The sequence below is a fragment of the Monodelphis domestica genome, chromosome 2 (genome assembly GCF_027887165.1).
Source record: "Monodelphis domestica isolate mMonDom1 chromosome 2, mMonDom1.pri, whole genome shotgun sequence".
In the NCBI taxonomy this organism is placed as follows: Eukaryota; Metazoa; Chordata; class Mammalia; order Didelphimorphia; family Didelphidae; genus Monodelphis; species Monodelphis domestica.
The window spans coordinates 142,156,855-142,169,622 of NC_077228.1; the positions used below are offsets into that span (position 1 = coordinate 142,156,855).

At 34.2% G+C, this 12,768-nt stretch overlaps 1 protein-coding gene across 12 annotated transcripts in view; it reads right to left on the bottom strand.

Moving 5' to 3' along the window:
- Positions 1-4,913: 4,913 nt before the first annotated feature.
- CATSPERE (catsper channel auxiliary subunit epsilon) overlaps positions 4,914-12,768 on the bottom strand; it is a 211,963-nt gene continuing 204,108 nt past the window's right edge. For 6 of the 12 annotated variants that reach the window (XM_056816066.1, XM_056816063.1, XM_056816061.1 and 3 more), the window contains one exon: positions 4,915-5,344. In XM_056816066.1, coding sequence (XP_056672044.1) covers positions 5,176-5,344 — 169 coding nt within the window. In that variant the 3' untranslated portion in view covers positions 4,915-5,175. Of the gene's footprint in view, positions 5,345-5,394; positions 6,197-12,768 lie in introns of those variants that run through there. The other 6 variants (XM_056816065.1, XM_056816064.1, XM_056816060.1 and 3 more) reach the window with 3 other exon arrangements.

Sequence of the window (12,768 nt, forward strand, 5' to 3'; positions counted from 1 at the left end):
TCAGATTCTTAACTGTGTGACCCTGGGCAAGTCACTTAACCTTAATTTTGTCCTTACAACAACCCTGTAAGTGCTATTATCCCTATTATATAGACGAGGAAACTGCTACTGGGAGTTCTCTCTCTTGTTAAAATGTGACACTGGGGTATATTTCCCTTGCTTCCTCATATATTCTTTATATGTAGGAGCCTGTCTCTGTATACATTATATTTGGGCACTGTACTTAGACAAACTTTATATACAGACCAACTTTATGCTCCTTCTTTGGAACTGTTTGTCCTTTCATTCTTGACAGCTTCCCATCCCTTTTCCTTATAGTCTAGTCCTGTGTTGGCAAACTATGGTGTGTGTGCCAGAGGGGGAACTTAGAGACTTCTCTGTGGGCATGTGCATTGTCACTTCAGCACAAAATTCACCAGAATTCATTACTAGAAAGTCAGTGGGACATGGGGCTGTGCTGCTTTCCTTCCCCTCTCCAGGGGTGCCTGAGGACATTTCTCACATCATCCACCCCCTAAAAGGTTTGCCATCAATGGTCTAGTCTCTGGGATTCTAGTTATCCTTCCTCAGAACCCTTTGAAATTTGCTTTCCTCAAATTGTGTTGTCAGATGATTTCCAGTTTTCTGCTTCCTATCACAAATTAGCAAAGAATGGTCATATCACTTCATTCTAAGGTTCTCACCATTTCTACCTTAGCAACTAATTCCTCTTAATTAGGGAGTATTAGAGCCAGAAGAGAAGTTCCCCTTGTTGAACCCTACATCTTTTGAGGAATAAAATTATCATTAAGCCAAGTCAAACAGTTATTAGCTACTCAGCTTTTGGCAGAGAGAATAAGAGAGAGAGTGAGAATGGGGGTTGGTGGGAGAGAGCTCCAGCAGATGTTCAAATAACTGTCATCACTACTATATTATGTTTGTTGCTGGGAGCCATCAGGCCACAATGCCTTGACAAAGTCACTTGTAGTAGCTAAGGAGGCCACAGAGTGGCCCTTGGCAAGATGTGATGGCCCACTCAGTCCCCTTTGCATAACCTCTCTCATTAACATCCCATACCTATGGAATTGACATGATTACTATTCCCCCTAGTCTCAGAAGGAATAATGCAAGAGCAAAATACCTGTACTCTAATTCTCTAAAACATCCCCAAAAGATCAGACCCTCAAACTCAAACCCAAAAGACTATCATGGGTTAACTTTTACTTAGGTACATAATTTCCAGTAAAACTGCAGATACAAGCCAAGCCCAGAACTTTCCCACTTACAGAAACTTATTCTCATGAAGCCAGCATACAAATCGATCATAAAGGCCCATATAAAACATGTAGGTACACCAAGCTTCAACATGCCTCAGTGACTTGATTTCACAAACCAGTAACTCACCAGTCAAACTCTCTAGTAAATCCTGAAAAATGATCAGTCTAATATTAAATTTGAATTGTGTTCTCAGTACCTCTCAACCTTAATATGATATGATTGTTGAATTGTCTTTAAGAACTTCTGATTATTTCTTTTTATTAAAATAAGTAAATTTCCTTGATTGTAGCTCCAAACTCCTTACAGGGTAATGAGAAAATTAATCCACCTGTGACAAAATCATTTATCTTATGTGAAACCTTTATTCTGTCAAGAATCTATAATTACTATATAAGAATATAGAATGTTAATCAAGTAATTTCTTAAAAGTTAATGTATCACTTTTCCAATTATCTCTATTTAGAAATGTGTGTTAGGTATCTATGTATCTGTGTGCCCAAAAAATGGGTCTAAAAATAAACATCAGGCCTGGGGATGGCGGAGCAGCTATCAGGTGCAAAGTATGCCCATGGCCATAAAATATACAGCTGTCTTCCTTTTGTTATTTTGACTGATTGTTTGCCACCTATTGGGAACCCTTGGAGTTGCGAATGACACTGGACTTTGCTTGTGGCAGTTTGTGACAGTTTGTTCTCCAAATTTCTCCCCCATTTCTTCTTCCTGTCCTAGAGGTATGTTAGTGTACTTCAATGATATGGATCCCCCTTTCTACTTCCTAGATTTTCTCATATAAGTATAGTATCTTACTATGCAATGCTAACCTTCTTTACTTATTTCACTTTTTAAGCATTCTTTTTAAAAGCCTAATTTCTCTCTCTCCCTATATATATATATATTTTTTTCCCCCTTGAGTTTAGTAGTAATTTCACAAAGAGATAAGATTTTTCCATCCCACTTCATTCTTCTAAGCTAGAAATGATAGCCTGGAGATTATTTATTCTCTTGGTGAATCAAGGCAAAATAAAGATGAGGCCAGTTGGTAAAACCTGCTAAGAGGCAAAGCTTCTTAAGCAGCTGGTTAAGAGTTATTGGAAGTCATTAGCCCCTAAATTGCTTAGCAGCTGCTCTGTAGTTTCACCACTACAGTTTCCTTACTCCCTTGGGTGTGGAGGGGTGAGTTTCTCCCCTGATGTAATTGAGACAGAACTCAACTCATTTTTCCCTTAGCTTCTCTTAGAGGAACAGGAGGGGTGAGCAATTTAGTGTGTGGATTAATGCCCAAATGCTTTTTCAACCAAGCACATGGCACAAAAGTGGGAGGGGTCCAGAGAAGGAAGACATTAATTTTGTATGGATTAATAATTAATAACAGATTAATAATCAATTGATATTAATATATTCATATAGCATTTATAGTGTGAAACTGAAAACTGATTTTTAATTTTATTTGTTAAGACTTAATCCAGCATAGATTTTATATTCTCTTTCCCTGTGTGAATCTAAATCCCATATCTTGGGTCACTTGGGCCATGATTCTATTCCTTGTGATTTATATATAGCTCTATTCTCATAACTTCACTCACCATGCTCATTCTGGAGAAACTTGCCTAAAAGGTCAGTTGTATTAATTTAATGTTGTAGAAACTTTCATGGTCTACAGACCAATTCCATCACCAAAGAACTGGTCTCACCTTCCATGAATGTTGTAATAGATACTTATCTCACCTTCTCATTGAAATATCTACCAATCAAGATTATTTTACCTTTGCCTTATGACCTGAATCACATGTCTTTTTTGTGTGTGATTAAGGGAGTTCTAGAAGGGGAAATCCAAACAACTGAAGACAGAAGATTTTTTTTAAACTTTCTGGCTAATAAGTAGATCGGCCTATATTGCTTGAGATTTTGCTTTGTTGACCCTTACTCATTTAGGATATACATATATATATATATATATATATTGGTTAATGTTAGCCTAGCTAATAAATTGATTGTGCTTTGGTCTTTGTTGCCTCAGTCTACTCTTATTCCGTTGCAACAGTAATGTGAAACATACTTTACCTATAAATGGTGACTAGTGTCTGTTTAATCAATTAATAATTTTAGCAAATAGATATTTACTGGGAAGATATAGCAATAACAGAAGTTATAAAGTTATTAAAAAAAAACCCAACCTTCAACACCTAGAGGCATACTTACCCCTATACCACTTTCTTCCAGAAAGATGTGATGACTTGTAAAGATCCTGCTCGCTATATTAGAACATTTGGAGTAATTCTGTTTCTGGATCTCTAATCATGTGAAACAGGACAGTTTTTTTTTTGGGGGGGGGATGACTTCTGACTTAGGACTGAAAATAATAACTGACCAAAGTATTTTTACTTTTCTGCCTGGTTGTATTCAAACGAGAGATAAACTGGGAGATCTTGCTGCCTCTCCTACCTGAAGCTGCTATGTGGCCTATGAATAATTTGGGTTTCTGTTCTGCTCCTTCCTGCTTTTAGGTGAAGGGGTTTCGGAAACTGCTATTATTTTAAGAACTTTGAAAAGTTGGAGTCCTGAGTGACAGAAGGCTGACAGTTGGAGTTCTAGTACAGACTTGGGACCCACGGATTAATCTTTGAATCCAAGAAATAAGGAATGACTGTCCATTAGCTATGCTAAATTTAGATGCTAACTTGGTTGGTCAAATTCATTGTAGTAGGCTAGGTTAAATGTTGAACCCATTCTCCAGATGGATTAAAGAGCTATAGGGAGACTGTTTCACTAAATATTGGAGGTAATGCTTTGTAACTTCTGTTATTGCTGTTATCCCAAATAAACATCATTTGTTAAAGCTAATTATTGTTAGTTGACTAAATGAAACCAGTACACTAAATAATGGTGCTGGATGTTGGGAAAATAGATTTCAAAGGCTGTGTGAGCTAATAGCATTTGAGGAGTGCCTTGATCTGTCAGGGGGGTAATTCTAAAATCCTAAGGGGAAGAAGTGACCTTGTTCATGGATCTGACTTATCTGTGAAAGCAGGAATTGGGATAAAAATAAGGTTATGAATGCCCAGAGATTAAAAATAGGAAGTGAATGGAAGTCTTGGGCTTTAACCATTTTGTACTTCTAGTCATACTTTGACTTTGTGGTACAGTTTTTGTCCTTTTCCTTCTATCAAGATAGTCATACTAATATTTTAGGGAAACTAAATTAATAAAGATTCCACTCCAGGTGCTGCATGTCCAGAATGATATTTAGAGGCAGAATATTTTTATTAAAACTTCAACTGGTGTGGTGAGGCCCTTTATGGCTAGGAAAAAAACCACCCCAAAATGGAAAAAGTAATTTCTGGGTGATAGTTATTAGAAAGAAAACCAAACCAATCAAGTGAAATGGCAGAAGAACACCCAGAGTAAGTAGTCAGGAGTCTAAATCACAGAGTGACTTCAGTAAGGCAGAAAGATAGGAAACCTATGCAAAGGTCATGGAGGGTCTATTCAGGGATAGGAGATATTCCCATGTAGGACTCAAAAGACACTTTCTGTTTATAGGAATCCAAGAATATAAAGTGAACTAAATGAAAATTTTTTAATCCATTAAAATCTTCCATCAATTATATGATAATAAGATTTAATAAGAAGATTAAAAAGATAATTGTTTCATAGAAAATTTCTCCAGATTTCTAAATTCCACTTGTCAAATGCAAATATAGTTCTTGGAGCAACAAAGGCATAAGAGAAACAGTATTTTAGTTCTGCCAAAACTCCTAGAAAATACTTAAATTTTTTTCCCATGTTTCTATGATTCATTTTCTTTCCCTCCCCTCTTCACTCCCTTCTCCCAGAGCCTACAAGCAATTCCACTGGGTTGTATAAATGTTATCACTCTCACCTATTTCCATATTATTCATTTTTGCTACAGAGTCATTTTTATATATATAATATATACATGTGATGTGAGGTCATATGTTTTGCTTTTGCATTTCTACTCCCATAGTTCTTTCTCTCAACGTGGCTGGCATTCTTTCCCGTAAGTCCTTCAGCAGTGTCCTGGCTTGTTGGCATTGCTACCAGCAAAGTACTCCTGGAAAATACTAAGCTAAGATGGGTTTATTATCATTAAATGTTCAGATCAATGAGAAAACACAATTTTTGTTTCAAGTGTTAAAGTGCACTTATCTTTAATATAATGATTTATACCTTAAAACATATTTTTTGAAAATTGTACAAAACAAATAGCTGCTGCCTTTCAATGAAACAAACACGAATGAAATCAATGAAACAAATGAAACAAAACAAAATAAAAACAATACAGACCAACCCCAAACTTTATCAAAGAAAAAATTTCAAATGTGAATTTGTCATCCTAACAGTTTATCAGATTTCGACTAGTTCAGATGACAGGTTTCGTAAATATATGTGCTATTAAGTAAGACTCATACCAGTCTTATCTGATCAGTCAACCTGTTACAGCATATACTCCTATTGGGAGCATCAACGACTTTAGGACTCATATTGTTTTCATAGAACTATTCTAGCCAAGTCCAGCTCTATTTGAAATGTAGCCCATGAATATTCAAAAACTTTTAACATTAGATACTATTTAAGGAAACATAGCACACAAAAACAGGAAGAACTTTAAGTCTAGGGGTAACTTGGAGAACATTTTTCATATGCTAAATTTGACTTCTAACTATACTTATTGACTATGGGCAAGATGTTTTTTTTAATTCTCCCTTATGATGAAAAAACACAGAATTAAAAAATCTCTATCATTTAGTCTTGATAAAATTATTCTTCTTGCTTTTAATATTCTCTTTTAGCTCCTAAATGTGGTTCATAAATAAATTTTCGAAAAATCTTTAAATACTGGAAGTAGCTCCCTATCAGGCAAGCAAAGAACACAAATATGAGAATCCCCAGGAACAAAACAACCAGTAAGGTATCTGTTCTGAAAAAGAAAAGCAAAATGACAAAGAATTATTGTTATATTTGAGTTTATTCTTATTGGTTCTTTATTTTTGTAAAGATTAACTTAGTGCTTTGTTTAGTTTATGTTTCAAAAATCTTAATCCTACGATGTGAAAACCACTGTGATGTCCTTTTGTGATTATCTTGTTTGGGACATGTGTAAAAATGTTACTGCTGCACAAAAATGGAGGAAATGGCCAAATAAATTCTGGTTCAAACCGACTCAAATTGCACCGATTAGGGATTAGAACTGCATATTACTGTGCTTGATGCGTGCGTCTGTGTGTGTGTATAAAACACACACAAAGCAGAAGACAGTCCTGTTCTCAAGGATCTTCCATTTTACTGGGGATATTATATTAGATCATGCTGGTAACACAGGCACAATATTTCACGAGGATGCTAAATGTACTAAGGTTTTTAGATAAGGTAGGTGATTACTCTCAGGAATAGGTAATTCTAGAATGGACAAGGAAAGGATGCATAGATTTGATCTTGAGTAACGTTACTGGAGATAACTATGGATGCATAAATGCATTTTTGGAATTGGCAATTTCTTCTCCATAACTTCGGAAAGTTGAATTGAACACAAAGCCTTTCCTATAGGCACAAACCTGCCATGTGTCAATGGCAAACCTCCAATCTAGGTTTTCATGACTCCAACACTAGCCTTTGTGTAAGAAGAGTGAAAAATAAATAAAACATAAGAAATAAAATGATATAGTGGATAGCAGTGAACGTAGCTCTGCTTTTGATTTATACTTAACTGTGTGATGGTGGGGAAGTTATAGAATCTCTCTGTGACTCGAGAAATTCTCTAAGGACATAAGTTAGAAACCGGTCCTCTGATCTAAAATCAGTAAAGGAGTTTCCACATTTCTACTCTCTCCTCCAGCAATCAAAGAATTAAGTAACAGGCTATGTGTCTATGTGGTCAGCAGAGGGCAGCAGAGAGCCAAGAATAGCCCAGGAGCTAAATGGTTGGTTGAACTAGATAAATTTAGTGCTAAAAAGCCAGATCACCTTGTTCAGGCTTTTTATTTGATAGAAGTGGGAACTGAGGTTTAAAGAGATTAAGTGACTTGTTCTAGGTTACATAAGTATTAAAATTTTTTTTTAATTAAATTAGTTAATTTTGGATATTTCTAGGTTATATAAGTATTAAGTAGATGAGAGGCAAGATGGCAGAGTAGAAGCAGAAAGACACTTGAACTCTCTTAAATTCCCCTCCAAACCACAAAATAACACCTCAAGTAGGATTCTGGAGCAGCAGCACCAACAATGTCTGGGTGAAGTAATTTTCCAGTCTAGTGCAATTTCTGAGGTTAACAGGAGAGATTTTTGGTACTGGGGGGCAGGGGGGGGGTGTCAGCCTGGAACACAGCACAGGTCTCAGAAGCAGAAGCTTTGGAAGTTCTTAGCACACAGTTGGTAAGGGGGTTGGACCAGTGGTGGGAAAGAGATTACAGAAGACCCTTTGGTGGCAGGGGGTTCAGGACCCTCTGATATTGCCAATATGCAGTTCTGGGTCATAGTTCCAGGGTAAAGAGGAAAGCTAATATTTGTGACCACAGCAAAGAAGGGGCCTTGATCACAGATACAAGACGGAAAGGCAGCTAAAGGGGAATAAGATCTCTTCTAAGAATGCAACCGTACCTTTCCTTAAATCATATCACCTTGAGAGCACCAAAAGCTTATAGACCCCAAGACCTAGCTTTGAAAATAGCAGAATAAAAAAACCTGAAGCTTGGGACAGTGCCTTCTCTACCCCAGGAGAAGAGTCCAACTTTAATATAAATTAAAAGTCAAGAACTAGGCTAGAGAAATGAGCACAAAAACCCCAAGACCATAAAATGCTACTCTGGTGACAGGGAAGATCAGCTCAGAAGAAGACAATGGTGTCAAAACAACTACAAGCAAAGCCTCAGAGGGGAAAAAAATGGATTTGATAAAAGTCCAGGAAGAGCTCAAAAAAGATAAACAAACAAACAAACAAACAAACAAAAAAACAAATGAGACATAGAAGAAAAACTGGGAGAAGAAAATGAGAGTGATCTAAGAAAAGATTCAACATTTTGGAAAGAAGCACAAAATAATACTGAAAAGAAGTTCTTAAGAAGCAGAATTGGCCAAATGGAAAAGGAGATACAAAAGCTCATTGAGGAAAATATTCCTTAAAAATTAGAATTTAGAACGAGGAAGTGAATGACTCCATGAGACATTGGGAAACAATAAAACAAAGTCAAATGAATAAAATAATGGAAGAAAATGTGAAATATATCATTGGAAAAAACAAATGAACTGGAAAACAAATTGAGGAGAGATAATTATAGAACTACTGAGCTTCCTGAAAGTCATGATAAAAAAAAAAATCCTAGACATCATATTTAAAGAAATTATCAAAGAAAATTACTGATATCTTCAAACCAGAGGGTAAAAAATGGAATTTAATAATCTCTTGAAAAAGATTTCCAATTGAAAAATTTCAGGAATATTATAGTCAAATTCCAGAGCTCCCACACATCAAGGAAAAAATATTGCAAGCAGTCAGAAAGAAACAATTAAAAAATCACGGAAGCACAGTCTAGATAACACAAGATTTAGTAGCTTCTATGTTAAAGGATCAAATGACATTGGAGAAGGCAAAGGCAATCTACCTAGCAAAACTGAATATAATGCTTCAGGGGGAAAATGAATATTTAACAAAATAAAGAATTTTCAAGTATTCCTAATGAAAACATACAGCTGGATACAGAATTTGGCTTTCAAATAAATGCCCAACATGAGAAGCATAAAAAGAAATAAGGGGCACAATAAAATTAAACTGTATACATTCCCTTTATGGAAAGATGATATAGATCCTGAGAAATTTATCATTATTAAGGCGATTAGAAGGACAGAATGGGTATGAGTTGATTAAGTTGGGATGATTTGTTTTGTTTTCTTTATTTGTTGGTTATGTTAAAATTCCTAGGTATCTCACCGACTTCCTCCCCTCTCTGTACCATAGAAGGCATTACTCAACAAAAATTATGTGTATACATTATGCTTTTTGTATTTCTATTTATCAATTCTTTCTCTGCAGGTGGGCATCCACAAATTATTTTTTCAGTTATTAATTCTGTAGCTTTGTTCTTCTTGTTTAACTCTTCATAATTTCATTTAAGTTTTTCCAAGTTTTTTTTTTTTAATTAACCTGCTCACCATTTCCTGTGGAGCAGTAGTATTCCATCACAGTCATATATCACAACTTCAGTCATTCCCCAATTGACTTTCCTTTTTCCACCACAAAGAGAGTTGCTATAACATATTTTGGAAGGTATAGGTTCTTTTCTTTTTTTTTTTCCAGTGATACTGTTGGGTCTAAGGGTCTACACAGTTTTATAATTCTATGGGGGAAATTCCAAATTGCTCTCCAAAACAGTTGGATCAATTCACAGTTCCACTGACAGTGTATTTAATTTCCCTACTTTTCTACATTCCTACCAACATTTGTCCTTTTGTCCTTTTGACATTTTAGCCAATCTGATGGTTGTGAGATGATACCTCAGAATTTGTTTTGGTTGGCATTTCCCTCATCAGTAGTGATAGAGAGCATTTTTTTCATGGACCTATATATGTTTTTTTTATTTCTTTATTCAAAAACTATCTGTTCATATCTTTTGCCCATTTATTAACTGGGCAATGACTCTTATTCTTATAAATTAGACAAAGTTCTTTATATATTTTAGATTTGAGATCTATTTGAGAAACTGTCTATAAACTCCCCCCTACCCATTTTCTATTTTTCTTTTAGACTTGGCTACATTTGTTTTATTTGTACAAAGCCCTTTTAATTTGATGTAGTCAAAATTATCCACTTTACATCTCACAATGCTCAATCTTTTTAAGGTATTAATTCCTCTCCTAGCCATAAATCTGATAGATAATATGTGCCCTGATCTTCTAAACTGCTTACAAGATCTCCCTTTTTATCTCAGTCATGTATCCATTTTGATCTTCCCTTAGTAAATGATGTGAGATTTTGGTCTATATGTAGTTTCTGCCTAACAACTTTTCAATTGTCTCATCAATTTTTACCAAACAGTGAGTTTGTATCCCTACAACCTGGATCTACATTTTTGTCAAACCCAAGGCTATTATAATCTTTTATTTGTTGTATGCTTGCTCTATTCAATTGATCTACTTTTTCTATTTCTTAGCCAGTATCAGATAGTTTTGATAATTACTGTTTTATAATATAGTTTAAAATCTGGTACTGCTAAACCGCCTTCCTTTATATTTTTCATTAACTCTTTTGTTATTTTTTATCTTTTGTTCTTCCAAATGAATTATTATGTTTTCTAGCTCAATAAAATAATTTTTTTAGTAACTTTATATGGTTAGCATCAAATAAGTAAATTTGTTTAGGTAGGATTTTCAATTTATATTGGCTCTGCCCACCAATTGAACAATTCATATTTCTCCAATTATTAAGATCTGACTTTGTGTAAAAAGAGTTTTTTAGTTATGTTTGTGTAGTTCTTGGGTTTGTTTTTAGCAGGTATATTCCCAAGTATTTTATTCTATCTTTGGTTATTTTAAATGGATTTGCAAGACTGTTAGTAATTTATAAAAATGCCAATGATTTATATGGGTTTATTTTATAATCTGATACTTTATTAAAATTGATTATTCCAATTACCTTTTATTTTGGTTATTTAATAATCTTTTTTTCCTATGTATACAATCATGTCTGTAAAAAGAGCTTTATTATCTCTTTACCCATTTTGCAATCCACTGAGCTACCTAGCTGCTCCCTAATTCACATATTTTTAAGCAAATTATAAACAGTGTGGAATTTGTGGTTTTGTATTCAGTTTTAAAATTTTGTTTATTTAAATACTTTTGTTGATGATTACTAAGTGTATAATCATAATTAAAAAGAACTGATGACAAGGGAAATTACTGAATTACATATATATATATAAATATAACTCAGGTCATATTCAAACTACTACTGCTGATATTACTACTACCATATCACCTCTACCGCCATTACTACTACTGCTAATAATAATAAGAACAACTATCTTTATAAGAAAAAGTGCAGAGCATAGAAAAATTTCCTAGGAAAATTGGTTAAATAAAAACATAAATGTTTTTCTTTTTTCCCCAAAAAGTATAGTTTAATACTTACTTTGAACATGCTATACAAGCAAAAAACAAATACCATGTTAGATATATGAACATGAGAAGCCTGGTAAAAGGGGGAGAAAAAGCTTTATGTGATTATTAGATGATATGTTCAAGTATATGTGATAAATATGTGTCTGTAGATGACTTTGGAGGGGATTCTATTAGAAAATAGTTTGAATAAGATGTCTCTCTCAAAGATAAATAGATCATATTAAATGATTAACAAAGCATTTCTTTTGGGTGAGTTTAATATATGTAATGCCAATTCATTTAAAATTGAGTAGAATTTGTCTGACTCTGTGAAGATGTGTCTTGGGATAAAACTTGAAAAATTATAGTATAATTAAATCCTTATTTTCCCCATATAAATAATTTTCAGGATAGTAAAGGGGACTCATTCAACTGAACTTTTTACTTAAGAATATGAAGAATCTTAACCTTCTAACAAAAGCTACATGGGTTATCTAATTCCAAACAGAGTATTTCTGTAGTGTCTGTCTCAACTAATAATAGCTCCTGTTACTATACACCAATCTAAAACACTGCCATTTAAATTATCCTTATTTTTACCACATCATTTGGATCTTAAGACATCATATGAATAACCCACAATAGAAGTTCCTAGCTTTTTTCATTATTTCCCCCTAAACCCATACAGTGAGAGATGGGGAATATTGTCAATAAAATCCTAGAATGAAGTAGGGGCAGTAGGTTTGTGGAATTTCTCCCCCACTGGACAATCCAGCAAATGCATAGAGAGTAGATGAGGATGGAAAAGGATAAAGGATTTCCTGATAATAACCTATGCAAAGATTTACTTCAAGAACTATTGCTGAGTTTTAATTTCCTACTTGGAGAGCCCCTGCCTCACACCAGTCCTATCTCTCTCTCTATGTTCATTTTCTTTTCTGTTCTGTTTTCCTCTATTCAGGCTCTCCTTTATTAGCTTCTATTAAATGGTAAAGTTAAAAATAAAGATACAAGTAATATTAAAACATCCCGCCCAAGACATCTTTAAATGCAAATTTGAACCTTAAATGAATGCTCATAATTTTCATTAGTTACAATATTGTTGAACACAAAAATAATCATAAATTCAAGATTACAACTAAAGTATCACAAAAAAACAAACTAAAACCATCTTTCACTTTTGTCTAGTGATTTTAGTGGACATTTTTTGCTACTAGTAAATCTTTTTGTTTTCTTCATTTTAAACCAGGTCTATATTTAATGAATTATTCATTAATTCCATGGCTAGAATTTTTCCTTTGCCTTAGATTTATTAGGGAAGGTATTAAAAATAAACCTAAGGTAATATTAATTTAGGTAATTATGAATATTACTCGTTAATATCTGATTTATGGCAAGTGAATC